Source organism: Rhinolophus ferrumequinum, chromosome 18, assembly GCF_004115265.2.
Source record: "Rhinolophus ferrumequinum isolate MPI-CBG mRhiFer1 chromosome 18, mRhiFer1_v1.p, whole genome shotgun sequence".
Lineage (NCBI taxonomy): Eukaryota > Metazoa > Chordata > Mammalia > Chiroptera > Rhinolophidae > Rhinolophus > Rhinolophus ferrumequinum.
Genome location: NC_046301.1, coordinates 16,534,653 through 16,551,216, shown reverse-complemented (window position 1 = coordinate 16,551,216; position 16,564 = coordinate 16,534,653). Strand labels below are relative to the sequence as shown.

At 38.4% G+C, this 16,564-nt stretch overlaps 1 protein-coding gene across 1 annotated transcript; it reads right to left on the bottom strand.

Moving 5' to 3' along the window:
- Positions 1-305: 305 nt before the first annotated feature.
- ZNF330 (zinc finger protein 330) lies at positions 306-15,724 on the bottom strand. Its single transcript, XM_033135067.1, has 10 exons — positions 15,530-15,724; positions 12,682-12,813; positions 10,862-10,881; positions 10,685-10,755; positions 8,507-8,586; positions 5,363-5,489; positions 4,827-4,931; positions 3,557-3,603; positions 2,390-2,507; positions 306-1,245 (listed from the first exon to the last, which is right to left on the bottom strand). The coding sequence occupies exons 2-10, from the start codon at positions 12,799-12,801 to the stop codon at positions 974-976; spliced, it is 960 nt and encodes a 319-aa protein (XP_032990958.1). The 5' UTR covers positions 12,802-12,813; positions 15,530-15,724; the 3' UTR covers positions 306-973.
- Between the last annotated feature and the right edge of the window lie 840 nt (positions 15,725-16,564).

The following is a 16,564-nucleotide window of genomic DNA, read 5'->3' as shown; positions in this document are numbered from 1 at the left end:
CCAATCCAATAATGCATTCCTTTCCACCACTCCCTCCCAATTCATTCCCAGTGTAAGTTGTTACAATTAGAACTTGTGCCAGCAACTGTCTGTTCTCCACCTCCACCATGAACGACGGGATCCAGCTGCATAACTTGCGCTCTACCACAATATTAACCTCCGCTACCTATCTCACATATTAGACAAAAAAATGAAGCAAATACAAAAATGTTGGAATGCTTTCCAAAGTAAGTTTAAAACATTGAGAACAAAAAAATTGAATAAAATATCAAAAGTATATAACTATAATACTAGATTTATTCAAAAAGAAATAAAATTTCCCGGGTAAAGCATCCATGTAATAATACTGCTTCTGATTCTGTGTCTCTGAAAAATGGCTATGTGGTCTCCTTTGTCTATACATTTAGGCATTAATAACAGACACTGTTCAGGACACACAATGTGAAGAAATAAATGAGTCAATTGCTAAAACATACATACTATGACTATGTGAGATAACACAAAGATTTAATGAAAATTTAGCATATAACATCTGATTTGTATCCTATGGACATACGAGCAAAAATACAATAATTCATTTTACCCATTACATTTTACAAAACCAGAATGAATTTATAAGCAGTGTTTTTTCATAAAAACAGCAATTTAGTTTCAAACAAATATATTACCATCCTATTCTTTTATCCTGTCTAAAAGCAAATCCTAAATATTCTAAAATCAGTAAAAATCCAATCCATGATGCTTCCTTCCTTCAGTTGCTTGGATCCATAAACATCTCACCTTTGCAATCATTTTTCTTATGCTATAGGCCTGATTATCCGTTCCTATAAAAATGCTACGCTCCACTCCTTGCGCCAGTACCTGTGACTAGTCTTTCACACGAGGCTAAGTGACAGGACTTCTGAACACCCACACAGTCCATCAGGCACTTGCCTGCTCCTCAGACAAGGTCACGGTGGGCACGCGGCTTTCCCTAGTTCTCTTGTTCCTCATAGTGAGCATAGCCGCTGGCGTAGGTCCTTCCTAAATTCAAATTAGTAAACAAATCTGATGACTCAGCATCTGAATCCTTCCCACCTTCCTCTTCTTCCTCTTCATCATCCTCTGCTTCATACTCATCCTCCTCATCATGGTAGCTGGTATCACCATACTTATCAGATGAAAGGCTCTTCCAATAGGCATCATACCCAGACGCTCCATCTCCCTCTTCACCTCCAGTCTGCCTGCCAAATTTCAGGGAGCGGGCTACAAGAGACAGACAGGTATACGGCACTTGACTAGTTCCCATTCTCTACATCCTCAGTTTTCTCTACAATATATAAAATTACATGACTTGATTGGCTGCTGCTTATTCCCAAGTGAAAAAGTAGGCCACATTTTCCATTTTCCTCACTTAATATTTAATTGGAAAAAAAGGAAACCTTAAAAACAACAATCAGTTCAATCCTGCTTGGAATCTATAAATACACCATATGTCACAAAACAATAAAGATGACAGTGTCACTTCACTAAATCTGGAAGAAGTTGGAAAACAAAGTAAGAATAGCACTCTCTAAAAATAAGTTAAATAAGGCATACTAAAAATTAAAATGCCCTTTGTCTGATCCATTATTTTCAAATCACAGAGAGTTGACTCCATATGCCATTACGTTTTTCTTAAGAGCAATTTTGTAATTCAGATGTCCTAGAAGACAAAGCCTTTCACTTCTTCTGCCTTAGCAGCAACAGTTTAGTGCAAAAAATCAGCAACATCGTCAGTCTTACCTCAACGTAGAACTATATCTCTGATTAAACAAAGTACTGTAAGTCATTCAGAAGTATGGTTCCATTCTGATGTTTGCTAAAAAGTCAAATTCTTTTTAACAAAATTGTGAGCTGCATTACTATTCACATATTTGTAGTAGTCTTATTCCTTCATAGAAGTTACGTAAAAACCATGAAACCATTTTCCGTAGCAGTGATGTGGTACATGATAAGCACAGCTGCTCAAATTCTACACACCTAAGAACGGCTTCAGAATGAATTCCAACTTCCAAGTACTGAAGATTATCAGCACTTGAATATTAAGGATTTATAGCTACTCAATTATTGAACAAGGAAACCTCAGCAGAAACAGAAATATCATTTTTTGATCTTAAATTTCAGTAGTCACTATGTCATTAACTGAGGCAAATGCCAAATACCAGAGAGAATGATGGTATATTTCTCAGGTTAAATTGAGAAATTTTACCCATATATTTCCCAAGGTTGTAAAATTCTACCTCCTTAAGGGAACACATTCATCTTTTCAAATAGAAAGGAGACAAAAACGAAAATAGAGAAAAAAAGAGATAAATCTCGTGTAAGCACGAGAGCAAAATCCCCCCACTGCTGTTAGTAAGAGCCTTACTTGACATGCTAAGATCCTTAGTTTCCTGAGTTTCATGTCCACATTTAGGACAGGGAGGCTGTTTTCCTTTCTCTTGTTTAAACACCTTGCTTCTTGTATGATCATCACAGAAACAAGCCTGTATCAGAGAAGTAAAAATAAGCAAGTAAACAAATAATTCATAAAATACACAAAGACATTCAATATTTCAAGGAAATTTGAAGATACATATTGTTAGGGCAGAGATTAAGAGTTTTCTTGGGAATGATCACATTCCTGATTTCAGTGTCTTAAGGGAAACGGTCTTTGTCAGGACTCTTCTGAACTGACCTAACATAAGGTAGAAGCTATACATAGGGCATGGCACGTAGACAAAGTTATTCCTTCACACAGATACTAGTATTCGCAAAGCCCCTGGTGACGTATAGGGGGGCAGCCTGTCTACCTTCGTACAGTGTCCAGTCTACCTGGGGACACAGACCAGTGCAGAGACAACTGCAAGACACTGTGCACTGAAAGGGAGTACAGAGGAGAGGCACTAAATCAGATATGGGATTCGGGAAAGACCGCCTGGGCGACATGAAGTCTTAGCTGAGATCTGAAGGAGAATGGGGGTGCAGTAAGGCAAGCAAAGATGAAAGAGTGACCTAAGACAGAGGAAACAGAATAGACAAAATTAGAGAAGAGCTGGGGGAGAGGTAAGGTGGAATCAGGAATATCACCAACAAGCAGTGAAGTGTTTGTGAGAGGAAGTGAGTCACCTGTACCTCTTTAGTGATCTTTAACAAACAGAAATGCTGGAGACAAGGTCTAGGAAATAAAACGTTATAGAAATCTTCACTTTACTCAAACTCTCCTAAGCAAGTGAATTTTTGACATTAAGTAACATATATATACTCCCATCGTTTTGGTCAGAATGTTCTCCATCAATGAAAGGTGTAAAAACACTGAGCTAAGATTTAAGAGACATGTGCACTAGTGTCAACTCTAAAACAAGCCAACTGGATGACCTCTGGAAAGTCATGAAGCTCTCTCAATGCAATTCCACAATCTCTACAATAAAAGAACTGACCTCAGTAATATTTAAGGATCTTTGCACATTAATTATAGCTATCAGTCATCCAAGGGCTGGTGGTGGAGTGTGGGGATTAAAAACAAAATCTAAAAATAAAAAATACGCGAATATACCTTACAACGGAGACAGGAATGCTGACCGAGCCGATTGCATGAAACACCTGTGGGCGGGAACACATAATGTCCAGATTCAAACTCTGAATGAAAATAGTATTTTCCACAGATTTGTACTCGAAGTACTTATCTTAGATCAATCATAAGACAGTTTTTTTTCTGTCTTATAACCTGGAGGATATATAAAAATGAGATTGAATACCCTGACAGAAGGAAGGAAACCAACAACTGCTATATACTTTGAGATGTTCCTTTAATCTGAGAATTTCTATACAAATTTTGCAAGAAGTACATATATAACATATAATATATATATTATATTATATATATATCCATTTCTATATAAGAGTTATGAACTTTAAATTTATAGATGAATGTAGGGATCAGCATTTCACACCAAAATAAGAACCAATTTCAAGAGAATATCTGGGGAATTTCAGTCTTTCCCATGATGCTATCTACCTTTTACTAAGGGCTTTCTAAGTGCCAGGTGTGATTCTAATTAACGCTTTCCTTTATATGGATTCTCATTTCAGTTAACTCTGAAAAAAAAATAGCATCTTTCTTTTAAGGAAACAGGTTTAGAAAGATTTGATGATTTGCCCAGAATCACATCCAACAAGTAGAATTCAAGTAATGTTTAATTCCAAGACTTGAACTTTTGAGAAACAAGAATAGAAATAAAACGTCAGCAACACTGTTCTCAAACTGGCAGACAAACGAGAGTGATGCCTGAGGTTAAAGACACAGGCCCAGCACCGCATTCTTAAAGACAGACTCCAGGGATTAGGCCTGAGCACCTGTATTTTTTAAAAACCTCCACAGATGTTCTTGATGCACACTCCTATCTAACAATTACTGGAAATAAATTAGGGGTGGTATCACTTACCTGGGGGACATATGTGTGTGTGTGTGTGTGTGTGTGTGTGTGTGTGTGTATGTGAGTGTGAGACAGAGAGACACAGACAGACAGAGCGAGACAAGTGAGGAAGGAGGCTTGTTACAGTACCCTGGAGGTGAAAATGACATTTAGTATTCAGGATAATCCAAGAAAATGAAGAACTGACCCAACCAAAGTGCCACTGATACCTCTGTTGAAAAAAACAAATGGACGTGTTATGCATCTTTTCTATACACAGAAAATAGATATTGAGTTAAATTACGGTCCATGAGAGGCTGCACGAAATACTGGATTCCTCTTACATGAAGTTTAACACTTAGACTAGTAAGAAACGTGGGCATAAAGAATGTCTAATATGTAGAGACTTACATTTAAATGTTTCCGCCTCTAAAACCTGGCAGCTGGCTTGATGTTCGAACTGATCATCTTCACAGAGAAAGTTATGGCAAAAAGAACAACTGAATATTCTGCCTCCTGTTGGATTAAAAACAAAACCCACACTGTAAATATGGTCAACTTCAATTTAAAAAACACATTATCTATCAAACTGTTCAAGAAACGATGGCACGTTATTTCAGATTTACACCCAAACGACACAGGAGTTTTTGTTCTTGTAAAGGCTACAATGAAAACGGCCACAACGCACCATACAAAAGTGGACTCCCCACACATCATACCCCCCCCCCGCTCACACTCTGCTGTCCCCTAACGCCCCTCCCCGCCTGTTTTGATAAACAGTACTAGCACTGTGACTGCTGGTGAAAGTCCCTTTTCCAATAACTGAAGCAGTGCCAGGAGTTAGGGCTGACTGGTATCCTGAAAAACTCGTAGCAAGAGCGCGCAGAGTGTTTCAAAGTCAGCCTTCGCGTGTAGCCGAGCTCACTGCCTGCATGTCGGTGACTTACCGTGCTCCCAGACTCCTCGTTCGCACTCCACACACTCGGCCTCCGTGAGAGGGCAGGCACAGGCGTGTGTACTGAGACATTTCCTACCGTGACAAACCCACGCTTCACAGAAGTCACAGATTGCACCCTGCAACCGACGAACACGGAAAATTAATCTTTGTCACTGGACTGGCTGCAACCATTGTTTACTAGTAACCATCAAAACTGTGTACGTTTAGTAACATCAGCCCTCAGTGACAGTGTGTGGCTTCACTGAAGAAAAAAATGTTACTGTTTACTCCAAGCCAAAATTAAAGAGGGTTCTCTGAAAACTACTCTACCTACAGCTATTTATAATACACAGACCTTAGCTAGAAATCAAAAGAAAAAGGAGCAAGGGGGAAACTACACTTACCCTAATATTAATCACTGAAGTAAGTCAAGAAGCTGGAAGTGTAGCCTTCAAACTGAATTGTAATTCAACTGTAGAGTCCACAGTTTAAGTAAGTATTCTTGTCTATGGCAATTCCAGTAACTAAACTGAATTTTTTCAATATTAATATTTCTGACTTAAGAAAATTCCTTCTTAACTGTAATTTATAAAATAACCACTCATATAATTTTTCTAGAATAATTGAGAGAAAATATTAAACTTCTGTCAGCATATTTTTTCTTTTAAGGCAACTTATGCTTTAAATCAATTAATGTTTCTTTGAGGAAAAAACTAAAGATAGACATACAGAACTAAATGACAGCATAAGACTCTCCAATTCTATATTGAGGCAGGATGGTAAGACTACACTTTTCCGTAACACAACATCAACGGTATTAAGAGCTAGAAAGAATCCTAAGGAAATGGACTGAACAGTCTTTCCTTCACAGATGACAGACAGGGGCCTGATACTAAGTCCACATCCCAGAGCTGCATTACAGAGGAGCCGAGATTTACGTCCCGGTCCTCTGGATCTCAATTCAGTGTTCTACCATGGAAGGCTCTGTAATACTAAAACTAGTATCCAGCAAAGAGGAAAAATGGTTTTTTGATTTGTAAAAGTAGACTGTCAGTGTAGATAGCAAATCCTCACATCTGTCTCTTGTATCAGTCAGGGTTCTAGCAACAAAGAGAGAGCACACTACACTGGGTAATCCAGGAGAGCTTAAAAGAGATAATACAAAGGACTGGGAAAGGCTTAGAAAAAACATTAAGGGATGATACAGTTCCCACCCCTGGGCCTGAAGGGAGGAAGTTACCAGAACCCCAAGAGAGCCATATGGAGAGGATTACCTGGCCATATGGAGAGGAACTGTGTCCAAATCAGGATGACCCACTAGAGAGTGAGTTGGAAGAATAAACAACCAGAGCATATTCTCCTCCCACCTTCAGGTCTCCTGCCAGGGTCTTCCAAGGCAAAGCAGGATGAAGAAGAGTGAAAGAGAGGGAATCTCGACAGGCAAAAACAGATGTCCAGAGAATCACTTTTCTAGAATTTATAGCTAATGATTCTACTTAAATGTCTTCTTTTATAAAGACATTTATAAAAGACATTTATTAAAAAAATGTCTTCTTTTATCATTCACCCTCATACAACTCGGTAAATTTAAAAAAAAAAAAAAAGTGTCTGGTAAATTTAGACATAAGCAAGCTACCAAGGAAGAGAGTACTGTTGCCACGCAGGAGCCTACCTGTCTCCTCGTACCTGCCCCTAAAGCAAGGAAAGTCTGTGAGACGGATCCTTTCAGAGACTTTGCTTCACCTTTGTGCTTCCACCTTATGTCTCCCTGTTTGGCCCCAAAATATGGCTGGTCAACCAATAACGGTAAGATTCCCCATGGAGGGAACAACCCAGGCCAGGTGGAGCCGAGTGGGGACCAACAGGAGAACCCACAGGGTTGACAGAAGTGGGCACAGCCCCCACCTTCCCCTGGCTAAGGAGAGCCTCTGCCTCTGTGGCTGCATTCCTTCCCACAACCTGCAGGGGAAGTGTCTCAATGATGTGCTCTCCATCTATTCATATGCATAAAGGTTTTGTCCCTTGGGGAAGTACACACATCCTGAGACTTACAGTTCTGCTGCCTGCAGGCAAGGGTGATTGGCTTGAATTGGTTTCTTATTATAATGTATGGGATTCACAGATTTTGAGATTGACAGGCTTTATCTCCTTTACTTCCCCACCTAACTAATAAAAGCCAAGTGTTGGCTAGATTAGCTCAGCCCTTGAGGCTGGAGACCCCTGACCTCCCCTTGCACTCTATTTACTTGGCTACTGTCTTTCTTAACCCCTGCGTCGCCCTCCTCGCTCCCCACAACTCTTGTGGCTCAGGACAAGACAGATTACAATGGTTTTGAATTTACAAGACGATTATGAATAATTTTAATTTCTCGATTCTGTAAAACATGCACACGGGAAATGTATCACAAAAAGGTCTGCCTCGTGATGCAAAGTACGTACTTGGAAAGTTACTATAAATAAAACAGTCTGCTTGATGTAAAATAGTATTACTTTCCTTGTGGACTGAAATTTGGACCTGAGCATAAAATCAATCATACACAGTACAGAGTAAAACTGGTTGAAAAATAACATTTTTTTAGTGAAAAAGAGAGCAAAATGTACCACACAATGCAATTCTTTTTATTATTTAAAACGATGAATTTCCTTAGAAAATTCTACATGTAATGAAGAAATTATATATAACTTTATGTTAAGTAGGTATGCTTTTTTGAAATATAAAGCTTTAAAAATCTATTAATCCTAGTTTCTTTTGGAACTAGGTTGCTTATTTAACCGAAAGCATAAACCTTGGTTAAGAAGGGCTTTCAGCATTGTACATGATATACTATGTATGAAGTCTAATTATGACACATTAGAAAGGTACTATTGACAAAAGAATTTTTGTTTAAGTCAACATTAAATAAGTTTCTATTCCTTGTATGTTTCCCAATAAGAAAAAGGAAGCAGTCAAAAACAAGTTGGCAATAAAGGAAAATCATACAAAGAACATGCCATAGATAATCCAGATAACTCCAGATTGATTGAACCAAGAGACAAAGCAGTGCTATTATATAGTTATAAAATATAACGGTTATAAAAAATAACCATTGATCACAATAACTTTCCCTGGTCCTTGGAAACCTACTAGTCTAAAAGACGATAACGAGAAGCTTACCACCATTGCAAGGCCAGTGCTGTATACTCCAGCATGCTTTATGACACAGTCTGAAGACTTCATCATGCATTTGGTTTTCCCTAGTAAAGAAACAAATTTGCACTATTAGTCTTGCAAAGTAGTACATGCAAGTATTCATTCATTCCTCATTTTATCTAACCTAAGTTCTTATGGAAATAATTTCAAATGGACAGAAATCAGCATTGTTTACTGCACACATAATCAAAAAAAAAGTAAAACTGTATCACTGGGATCTCATTATCTTTGTCAGAGCTTTTGAGATTAGAAATTTATTAATAAATCTGTAAAAATGTATTGCACAATAAAGTTATACATTAATTCCCATCTGTAGTAAAATCAAAAATTGCAAGTTATACTTCATAACCTAACCATCATTATAGCAGCATAAAATCTTGTGAATTTTCAGATGAATTAAAACAGATTTTAAAAAGCTATGCTTTAAAGTGAATTTAACATTTTATAGTTCACAATAAAAATAGACTGGTGTAAAGTTACTGCTTATTTCTTTCCACAGACCATCTCAAGCCAAACCAAACAAAACAATGGTTATACATCTTATCTGGTTCATTTTTTTAAGTTTATCCACGTGTAAAAATTTACAAACACAGCCACCAAGTAAACATCTCGAAGAGTATTTTCAAATAGTCCCCAAGTGAGCACAAAAACAGCAATATAGTGATAGAGTTAAAAATCGCCATAGAGGCACAAAAGCTTTGATCTAGTAGCAAATTACCAACCCGAAACACTGTCGGGAAGTTTACTTATCACATACTATGTGAAGGTTAACGGTGACATACTATTCAACCATCTCAGTCTCCACAAAGTGGAAGATGAAAGAAACAGAAGATACTCAATTTTCCATTATCTTGATTACCTGAGGAACAAAGCTAGACAACAGGAAATGGGAAGAAAGAGAAACTGGCAATGAGAGGCAGCAGCTACCCAACTGTTCCATGTCTAACAGTACGAGAATCAATAAGTGGGAAATACATTTATGGATAGCACTACAAAATTTAAGCCCAGAAACACTGAAATTATAGGAAAGTCCTAGCAAGAACTTAATCTTCTCCACAGTCTATTTTCTCACTCTATATTCATTCCTTTTATAAAATACGGATATAAAAACTGGCAGATAAGTGATCTAGCTAAGCCAGTTTTCTCTTTTATCATTAATGATAAACCTCAACGTTGTCTTCTTTGAAAGCTAGAACTAAGCTAGAAATGTTCAGGGATATCGCCCTAAACATTCCTAACTTTCTGCAATGTTAGCATACATAAATACATTTAAATGAATACATCCCAAACTGTGTTCCACCTGAAACTACTATCCCATAACCAAAAGGGACATTGGTTCAAATAAAAGTTTGGGGAATAAATCCGGAGTGAATAAAATGAATCAGGTTTCTTTATTTACTGGAGGTCTTCAGAAACTTTATTATATACGTAATAGAAATCTCCCAGGTGGGAAGGAGGGGATGAAATGTGAGGCATTTCTCATATGTATGCATCATTTTAAGAAAAACTTATAGCTCAAGTATTCTGAGAAAGACTATTTGAGAAACACCAATCTTGTTGTTCTATAAATTACCATCTAGTTTCACTCTGAATGATCATTTACTCTTAATAAAAGTTCCCACTTGTATTTAGGAATTGAGTGTGGCTTTAGGAACTCTTTTCTAATCACTTGGGAATCCATGTGAGGAAATTCATGAGTCATATGCTAATGCCAAACAGAAAAACAAGTGATTGTAAAAGTGAGTACCAGGGAAATGTGGAATAAAATTATTCCCAATGGTCTAACATACTGCAGGTAGTATCAGCATGAATCAAAATTTAGAAAATTAAACAAACGGATATCGACAAGACGAAGGTAGTATAATTAAAAATGCAGGATCACCAAGAGTTACTAGTCTGAAATCTGATCTTTTAGTATGTAAAACCACCTAAGCTGTATCTTAATCATTTTCTAGCATAATATCAAAGAGACAAAAATCAAGACCTGATAGTGTTTTGCTAGACCAAATGACATTGTTATTTTATTACTGGTAAAGTGTAACATTATTGTAAACAATAATGATAAACCCCCAGTTTCATACTGATTAACTGCCACACAAATGTTGGATAAAGGCCAGGTGTCCTTAGTTACTATATACTTACCACACTGTGCACAAATTGGTAACTTCTGTACAGAATTACAAAAATAGCAAAACGCTCTATTCTTCTGCCGCCTTGTCATGAAAAATAAAATTTTAAAATACAGTCAATACCAGATAAAATATCAGAGGGTCTATATTATATTATTCTACATAGATAGGAAAAAAAATAAAAATTTACCTCTGACACTTGTCACATTCCTGTAAAATATAAAAACACAATTACTTTTCTCCCGGCTGAAAACTGTTACGTTTACTTACATTATAAAGAGTATGCCGTTCTTCATGTGAAAATTTAAGGGCCACTTCCCCAAACCCTCCAACTGCACCCATGTCTATAAGCACCGACACATAATAAAGGTATGCTCTTGGGGATAGCACGCTACAGAAACAAGTGGCATTTTCATCATAAAAAAGGCTAAACACAGTGGTAGTCTGTTTTGTTTTGTTATAATGAATCAGAAATAATGCAGACTAGACACAAGAGAGAATACAATATGATGAGGCTCACAGAAAATCCAGAATCTGAAACACGGCATTCAAAATTCTCAACAATCTGGTCCCTAACCACTTTTCAAACCTTGCTGGCCTATTCTCTTTAGATTCAAGTCACTATTTGTCAGCCATTTTCAAAATATGTCCTGTACTCTCTCTTTTTAACGCCTTATTTATTCTAATACTTTTCCCTGAAAAGTCCCTCCTCATAATCTTTACCCGTTAGAAGTTGGGATGACCCCTCCTCCTCTGTGAACTTCTCCCATCCAAACACTCTTATCACCTCAGTCCTAAGGCACTTCTACAGCATCGCTTCCCAAGTCCGGCCCTCATTATGCGTACTTATGTATGTCGTTTCTCGTTTTGTCTGCCCCATACCCCTCCTCTCTAGAAATGACCCTGACACACAGAAAGGAGACCCTATTGTCCCATCTGTGCTGCCCCAACCCCCACCCCAGCTATAAACAGTCCTGGACTGGGTACTCGCCCAGGTCTAAAGTATCAGACTTCTTTCTCTCTCTAAGGGCAACAAGATGTGAGACACGCCAGCTAGCAGCACCTAGGAGCCCCAAAAAAGGAGTAAGACAACCTGAAAAAATGGTACCAACAAACAAAAAGAAGCAAAACCCACAGATGGAACCATAAGGTGTTCCAGGTTCCAGCTGTCCTTGTATCCCAGCCACATCTTGGCCCTTCCCAACTATACAAGTTAGTCCACTATTCATTCAATAAACTCTATTTCTCCCCAGTTATTTGTTGGGTGCCATTTATAAATAAACGGTGTTTACCTGTGTCATCCATCTATATACCCCCTGCAGTGCCTAAACTAGTACCTGGCACATAGGAGATGCCCGATAAAGTTTGTGGAATTAAGTCATAACGCACCTCATGTATTTGATAAAACAAAAGACAAAAAAAGACGAATAGAAAAGGTAGAGAGGAAAGGAAACAGACAAATGTGGGACACAGAGAAACATAGTCAAACAAAGAGGTAATGATGACCTAAATAATCTCTTGCTTTTCACAACTTTAACCAAAGCAGCCCAGAAATGATCAGGATGAACCCACTCAGCACAGGGAAATAACGTAGTAAAATAGGAAACCAAAAGAGATGTCAAGAAAAGCGGCAAGTTTAGAAAAGAGAAATGAGTTAAGAATTGCTAAATGATGAAAAGCTCCAATAGGACAGACTGAATTAAGGCATATAAGGTTAGGGAAGCTGGAAAATTCGTCACACTGATCCTAGTATGTATTCTTGGTCAGTATCTATTTATCACCAACAGTAGCCAATGTAATATGATAGGTAGGTTTTATAAATAACAAAATCAAACAAAAATCATTGCTACTTAGTGTTAACAAAAACAATGGATATGCCACTAACGGATTTCAAATTCAGTAAAATATATATGCAGCAACACTGTTTTCACTAAAATTTTACTCAGGTGTTTTTCAGATAACTATTATAGAGTTTTTCACCTATCAACTGATACCAAAAAAAGCTGTTACCATTGAAGCGTTGCATGGGTGTTTAGCCAAATCTATGGTGCTTCTTGATGCTCTTAGCTGTTTTTCACGTTCTCTGCGGTTCTCTGCCTTCTTTCTAGCACCGGTCTTTTTTTTAGGCATTTTCCCACCTTTCTACACAAGAGAACAGAGAAGATATAATTGCCTGATTGCATTTGCTATTTTAAATAAACTTAGAAATTTATTCTCATTAAATTTTAAACTCAACACTGTGATTTTGATGGTTAAGCAATTTTAAGCCTTTATGAAACATTAAGCACACATTATCCCAAATGAAATAGATGACTTTTAAAATAAGGCACTATTTGCACTACAAACAATTCTAACAAACGTAAACACCAAAAAAAAAAATTATTCTAAAAGCAAATCATTTTCTTTCCCCCTGGGAAAAAATAGTTTTTCTGACATTAAGCATCCTTTAACAATTACTCTGTAACAAGTTTTCTAAAAATTACTAGGCAGATATCGTTAACAAGAAATCATTAAGAAGTATATTATGGAAGGTAGTGTGGAAGTTCCTCAAAAAATTTAGTATAGAATTACCATATGATCCAGCAATCCCTCTCCTGGGTATCTACCCCAAAAATCTGAAAACATGTATCCATAAAGACATATGTGCTCCAATGGTCATTGCAGATTTATTTACAGTGGCCAAGACATGAAAACAACCACAGTGTTCTTCAACAGATGATTGGACAAAGAAGATGTGGTATATATACACAATGGAATACTACCATGCCATAAAAAAAGATGAAATAGTACCATTTGCGACAACATGGATGGATCTTGAGATTATTATGCTGAGTGAAATAAGTCAGAAAAAGTAGAGAACCATGTGATTTCACTGACATGTGGTATATAAAACTGAAAACAACAAATGAACAAAAACAAATAAAGAAACAAAAATTCATAGACACAGACAATAGTTTAGTGGTTACCAGAGGGCAAGGGGGGGGTAGTAGATGAGGGTAAGGGGGATCAACTATATGGTGATGGAAAGAGAACTGACTCTGGGTGGTGAACACACAATGTGAGATATAGATGATGTTATAGACTTGTACACCTGAGATCTATGTAACTTTACTAACAACTGTCACTCCAATAAACTTTAATTTAAAAAAAATAAAAATAAAAAATAAAGGACATTGAAAAATGAAAAAAGTATATTATTAATATTGACCCACTTTATCACTTTTTGAGCTATATATTCAGATGACCTGATGCTGTCAAGATTTGAAGTATAACAAATCATATTTTTCCTAATATCTAAATAAAACAAAGTCAAATGACAACATTAACTACAAAGCCTAACTATTCTCTGATGAAAGATATTAACGGAATAATAGTTGATTTGACTCTGAAAGCTGCCGTTCTCTCTACTTGCAGTGAACATATAGTACAGTAACTTAACGACGAGGGTAGGTTCTGCAACTAAGTGAAACGAAAGGACCCATAACAAAACCAGTTTTACTACCGGCTAAATGATATAAAGAAGAGTTAAGTTCCTAGCCATCTCATCAACATTATAACGAAATGATTTGAAAGAAACATTATTGCAGGACCTGCTGTAATTTTTAACAGGTTCAAATATATGTTTAAGAGCATATATTTACAGCATATATTAAAATAATGACTTTAAAACCGACTTTTACCACTTTGTTGAAAGAACTACCACATTTAGTAGAACAAAATTTTTTACTAAGTAACTCCTTTTAATTTGGCTTTTCATCAGTCTGAAAACTACAAGTTCCTAAAGGATTCCAGCTCTATCTTTCTTGACAAAGTTTGCCTCCTAGCCCTGCCTGGAACATATTAAGCGCCCAATAAATGAAGAGATACACTAATGAAATTAGTCCATGTGCTTGCTTTGAAATCTGAACCTGATATTCTTAACATTCTTCAAAAACATATATTTTTAAAGTCTTTTCTAAGAGTGATTTTCAAAATCAACTGTTGAAATTCCTAAAACGCCATAAGACTTCTAGGCCGTACTCAAAATATACACATTCTAAATCTCCAAGGACAGGCTCAAGTTTCACTGGTGACTGTGACCCACAATCTCCCTGAAGACAGAAAGCTTCTTATTCAAAGCCAAAGCGTGCCCATGGTATGTGGGGAGTGTTCCAAGAAAGCACACCTTGAAGAGATGTATATTTCTTATTCAAAAGGGCATATTGCAACACAGCAAAATCATACAGCAGCTTGTACTTGAAACAATACGAAGGTCACTCAAAAGTTTTCCTACTTTGGGTTTCAACTCTTACGTTAGAATATCCAATCAAAAACCAAGTGGTTGGAAGTCAAACATACGGGCAAATTAAGCCAGGAAGCTTAGTAGGTGGTGGGTTACTTAAGTAATGTCCGAGTCCACTAGATCACCCTTCCGGTATTTAAACTGACAAAACCTACAGGGTGAAAAACCTATGTGTACTGCTATGGTCAAAGGAGCTCGCAAAATAATCACGGGGTGACCATACGGATGAATTTTCTGCGTCCCCAGGGGCGAATCTGCTGAGAAAGTTGAGCCTCAATTTTTCTCCATTTTGTCTTGGGAATTTAAAGGGTAAATTCTTTTTTTCAGCCTTATATGGGTTTTAGCCCTACGCCAGTAACGCTCCGACTTCCTCAGGACGTGGCTCGTGTCACCAAATGAGGAGACAGGCCCAGGGTCCCTGCGCCTTTGGAGGAAAAGCTTGCAGTCGGAGGACCCCGCGGGGTGGAGGGGGCGTCCAGACACTCGGCGGAGGGGCCACGCGGCTCGGGGAACCGACGGCCGACACCCGCCCGCGGGACGCCCGCCCTCGCGCGCGCTCCGGCCGACGTCGCTCACCCTCGCGGGGAGGTCGGGCTCTCTCCGGGGGCAGAGGGACAGAGAATGGCGTGATGCCGGCCCGCGGCGACAGCAAATCCAGCTCGCGAACCGCGACTCGGGGGCGAAAGCTACTAACACCCAAGGAAGGCTGACGGCGTCAGTTTCCGACGCTAGGAGCCCGACCGGATGTCCTCTTACGACAGCAGCGTCCTTACGGCAGCACGTCGACAGGAAAGGATCCGCCCACTTCTGTTCGCTCCGCCCCTACGAGGGGCGGGCGCTCTCAATCCTTTAGGACAGGATCTCCCAGGAAGGAGAAGGATGCTAGAGAAAAGAGGAAGAACAATGGGAAAGCAGGAGGAAAGGGAATGTGAAGGCCCCCTCAATCTTATTAATTCGGAAAAGGAGAAATCTAAAGGAAGAGAAAATTATGAAAGGGAGAGGTCAATAAACTCACAAACTTGGTACGGTATCAGTTGGTACTCAGAGAAGTCTCGCATAATTCTTTTGGAAACTTTCTGCTACCTACATCGTAACATCCCACTTTTCATGTTTTCTGCACAAGCGGTGATTTTAGTTGCCTGTTGAAGTTATGTCCTACCCTCCTTTGCCTTCTGTATCCACTGTGCCCTCTGGAATGCCATTCTTTTGTGAACGAATTCTCCCACATGCTGGGCTTCTCCTGTGTGCTTCCCTGTCCTTAACTGAAACCTAACATCCTCTCTCTTGCAAAGACTGCTTTAAAAGTCTGAAGTGAAGTGCTCCTTTCCCCACATTTGTTTTCTCTCTTGGTTCGGAGGTAGAGTCAGTCCCCTTGCTCCCCAGTGCCTCGCTCAGATCATTCTCTCTCCTTTTTATGTAGCCGTGCCACTTTTTATCCTTCATTGTTGCTATTTTTTTATCCACTCCTATTGATGGAAAACTTTGGAACCTAACTTTCAACTTCTGCCATCACTCAGAGTTGCATTAACATCCAAATGGAAGACCCATTCTCTTGGGTTCTTGATTTCTTCATCTCCCATTGCCATCACCTCCAATGGGTGATCCACTTCA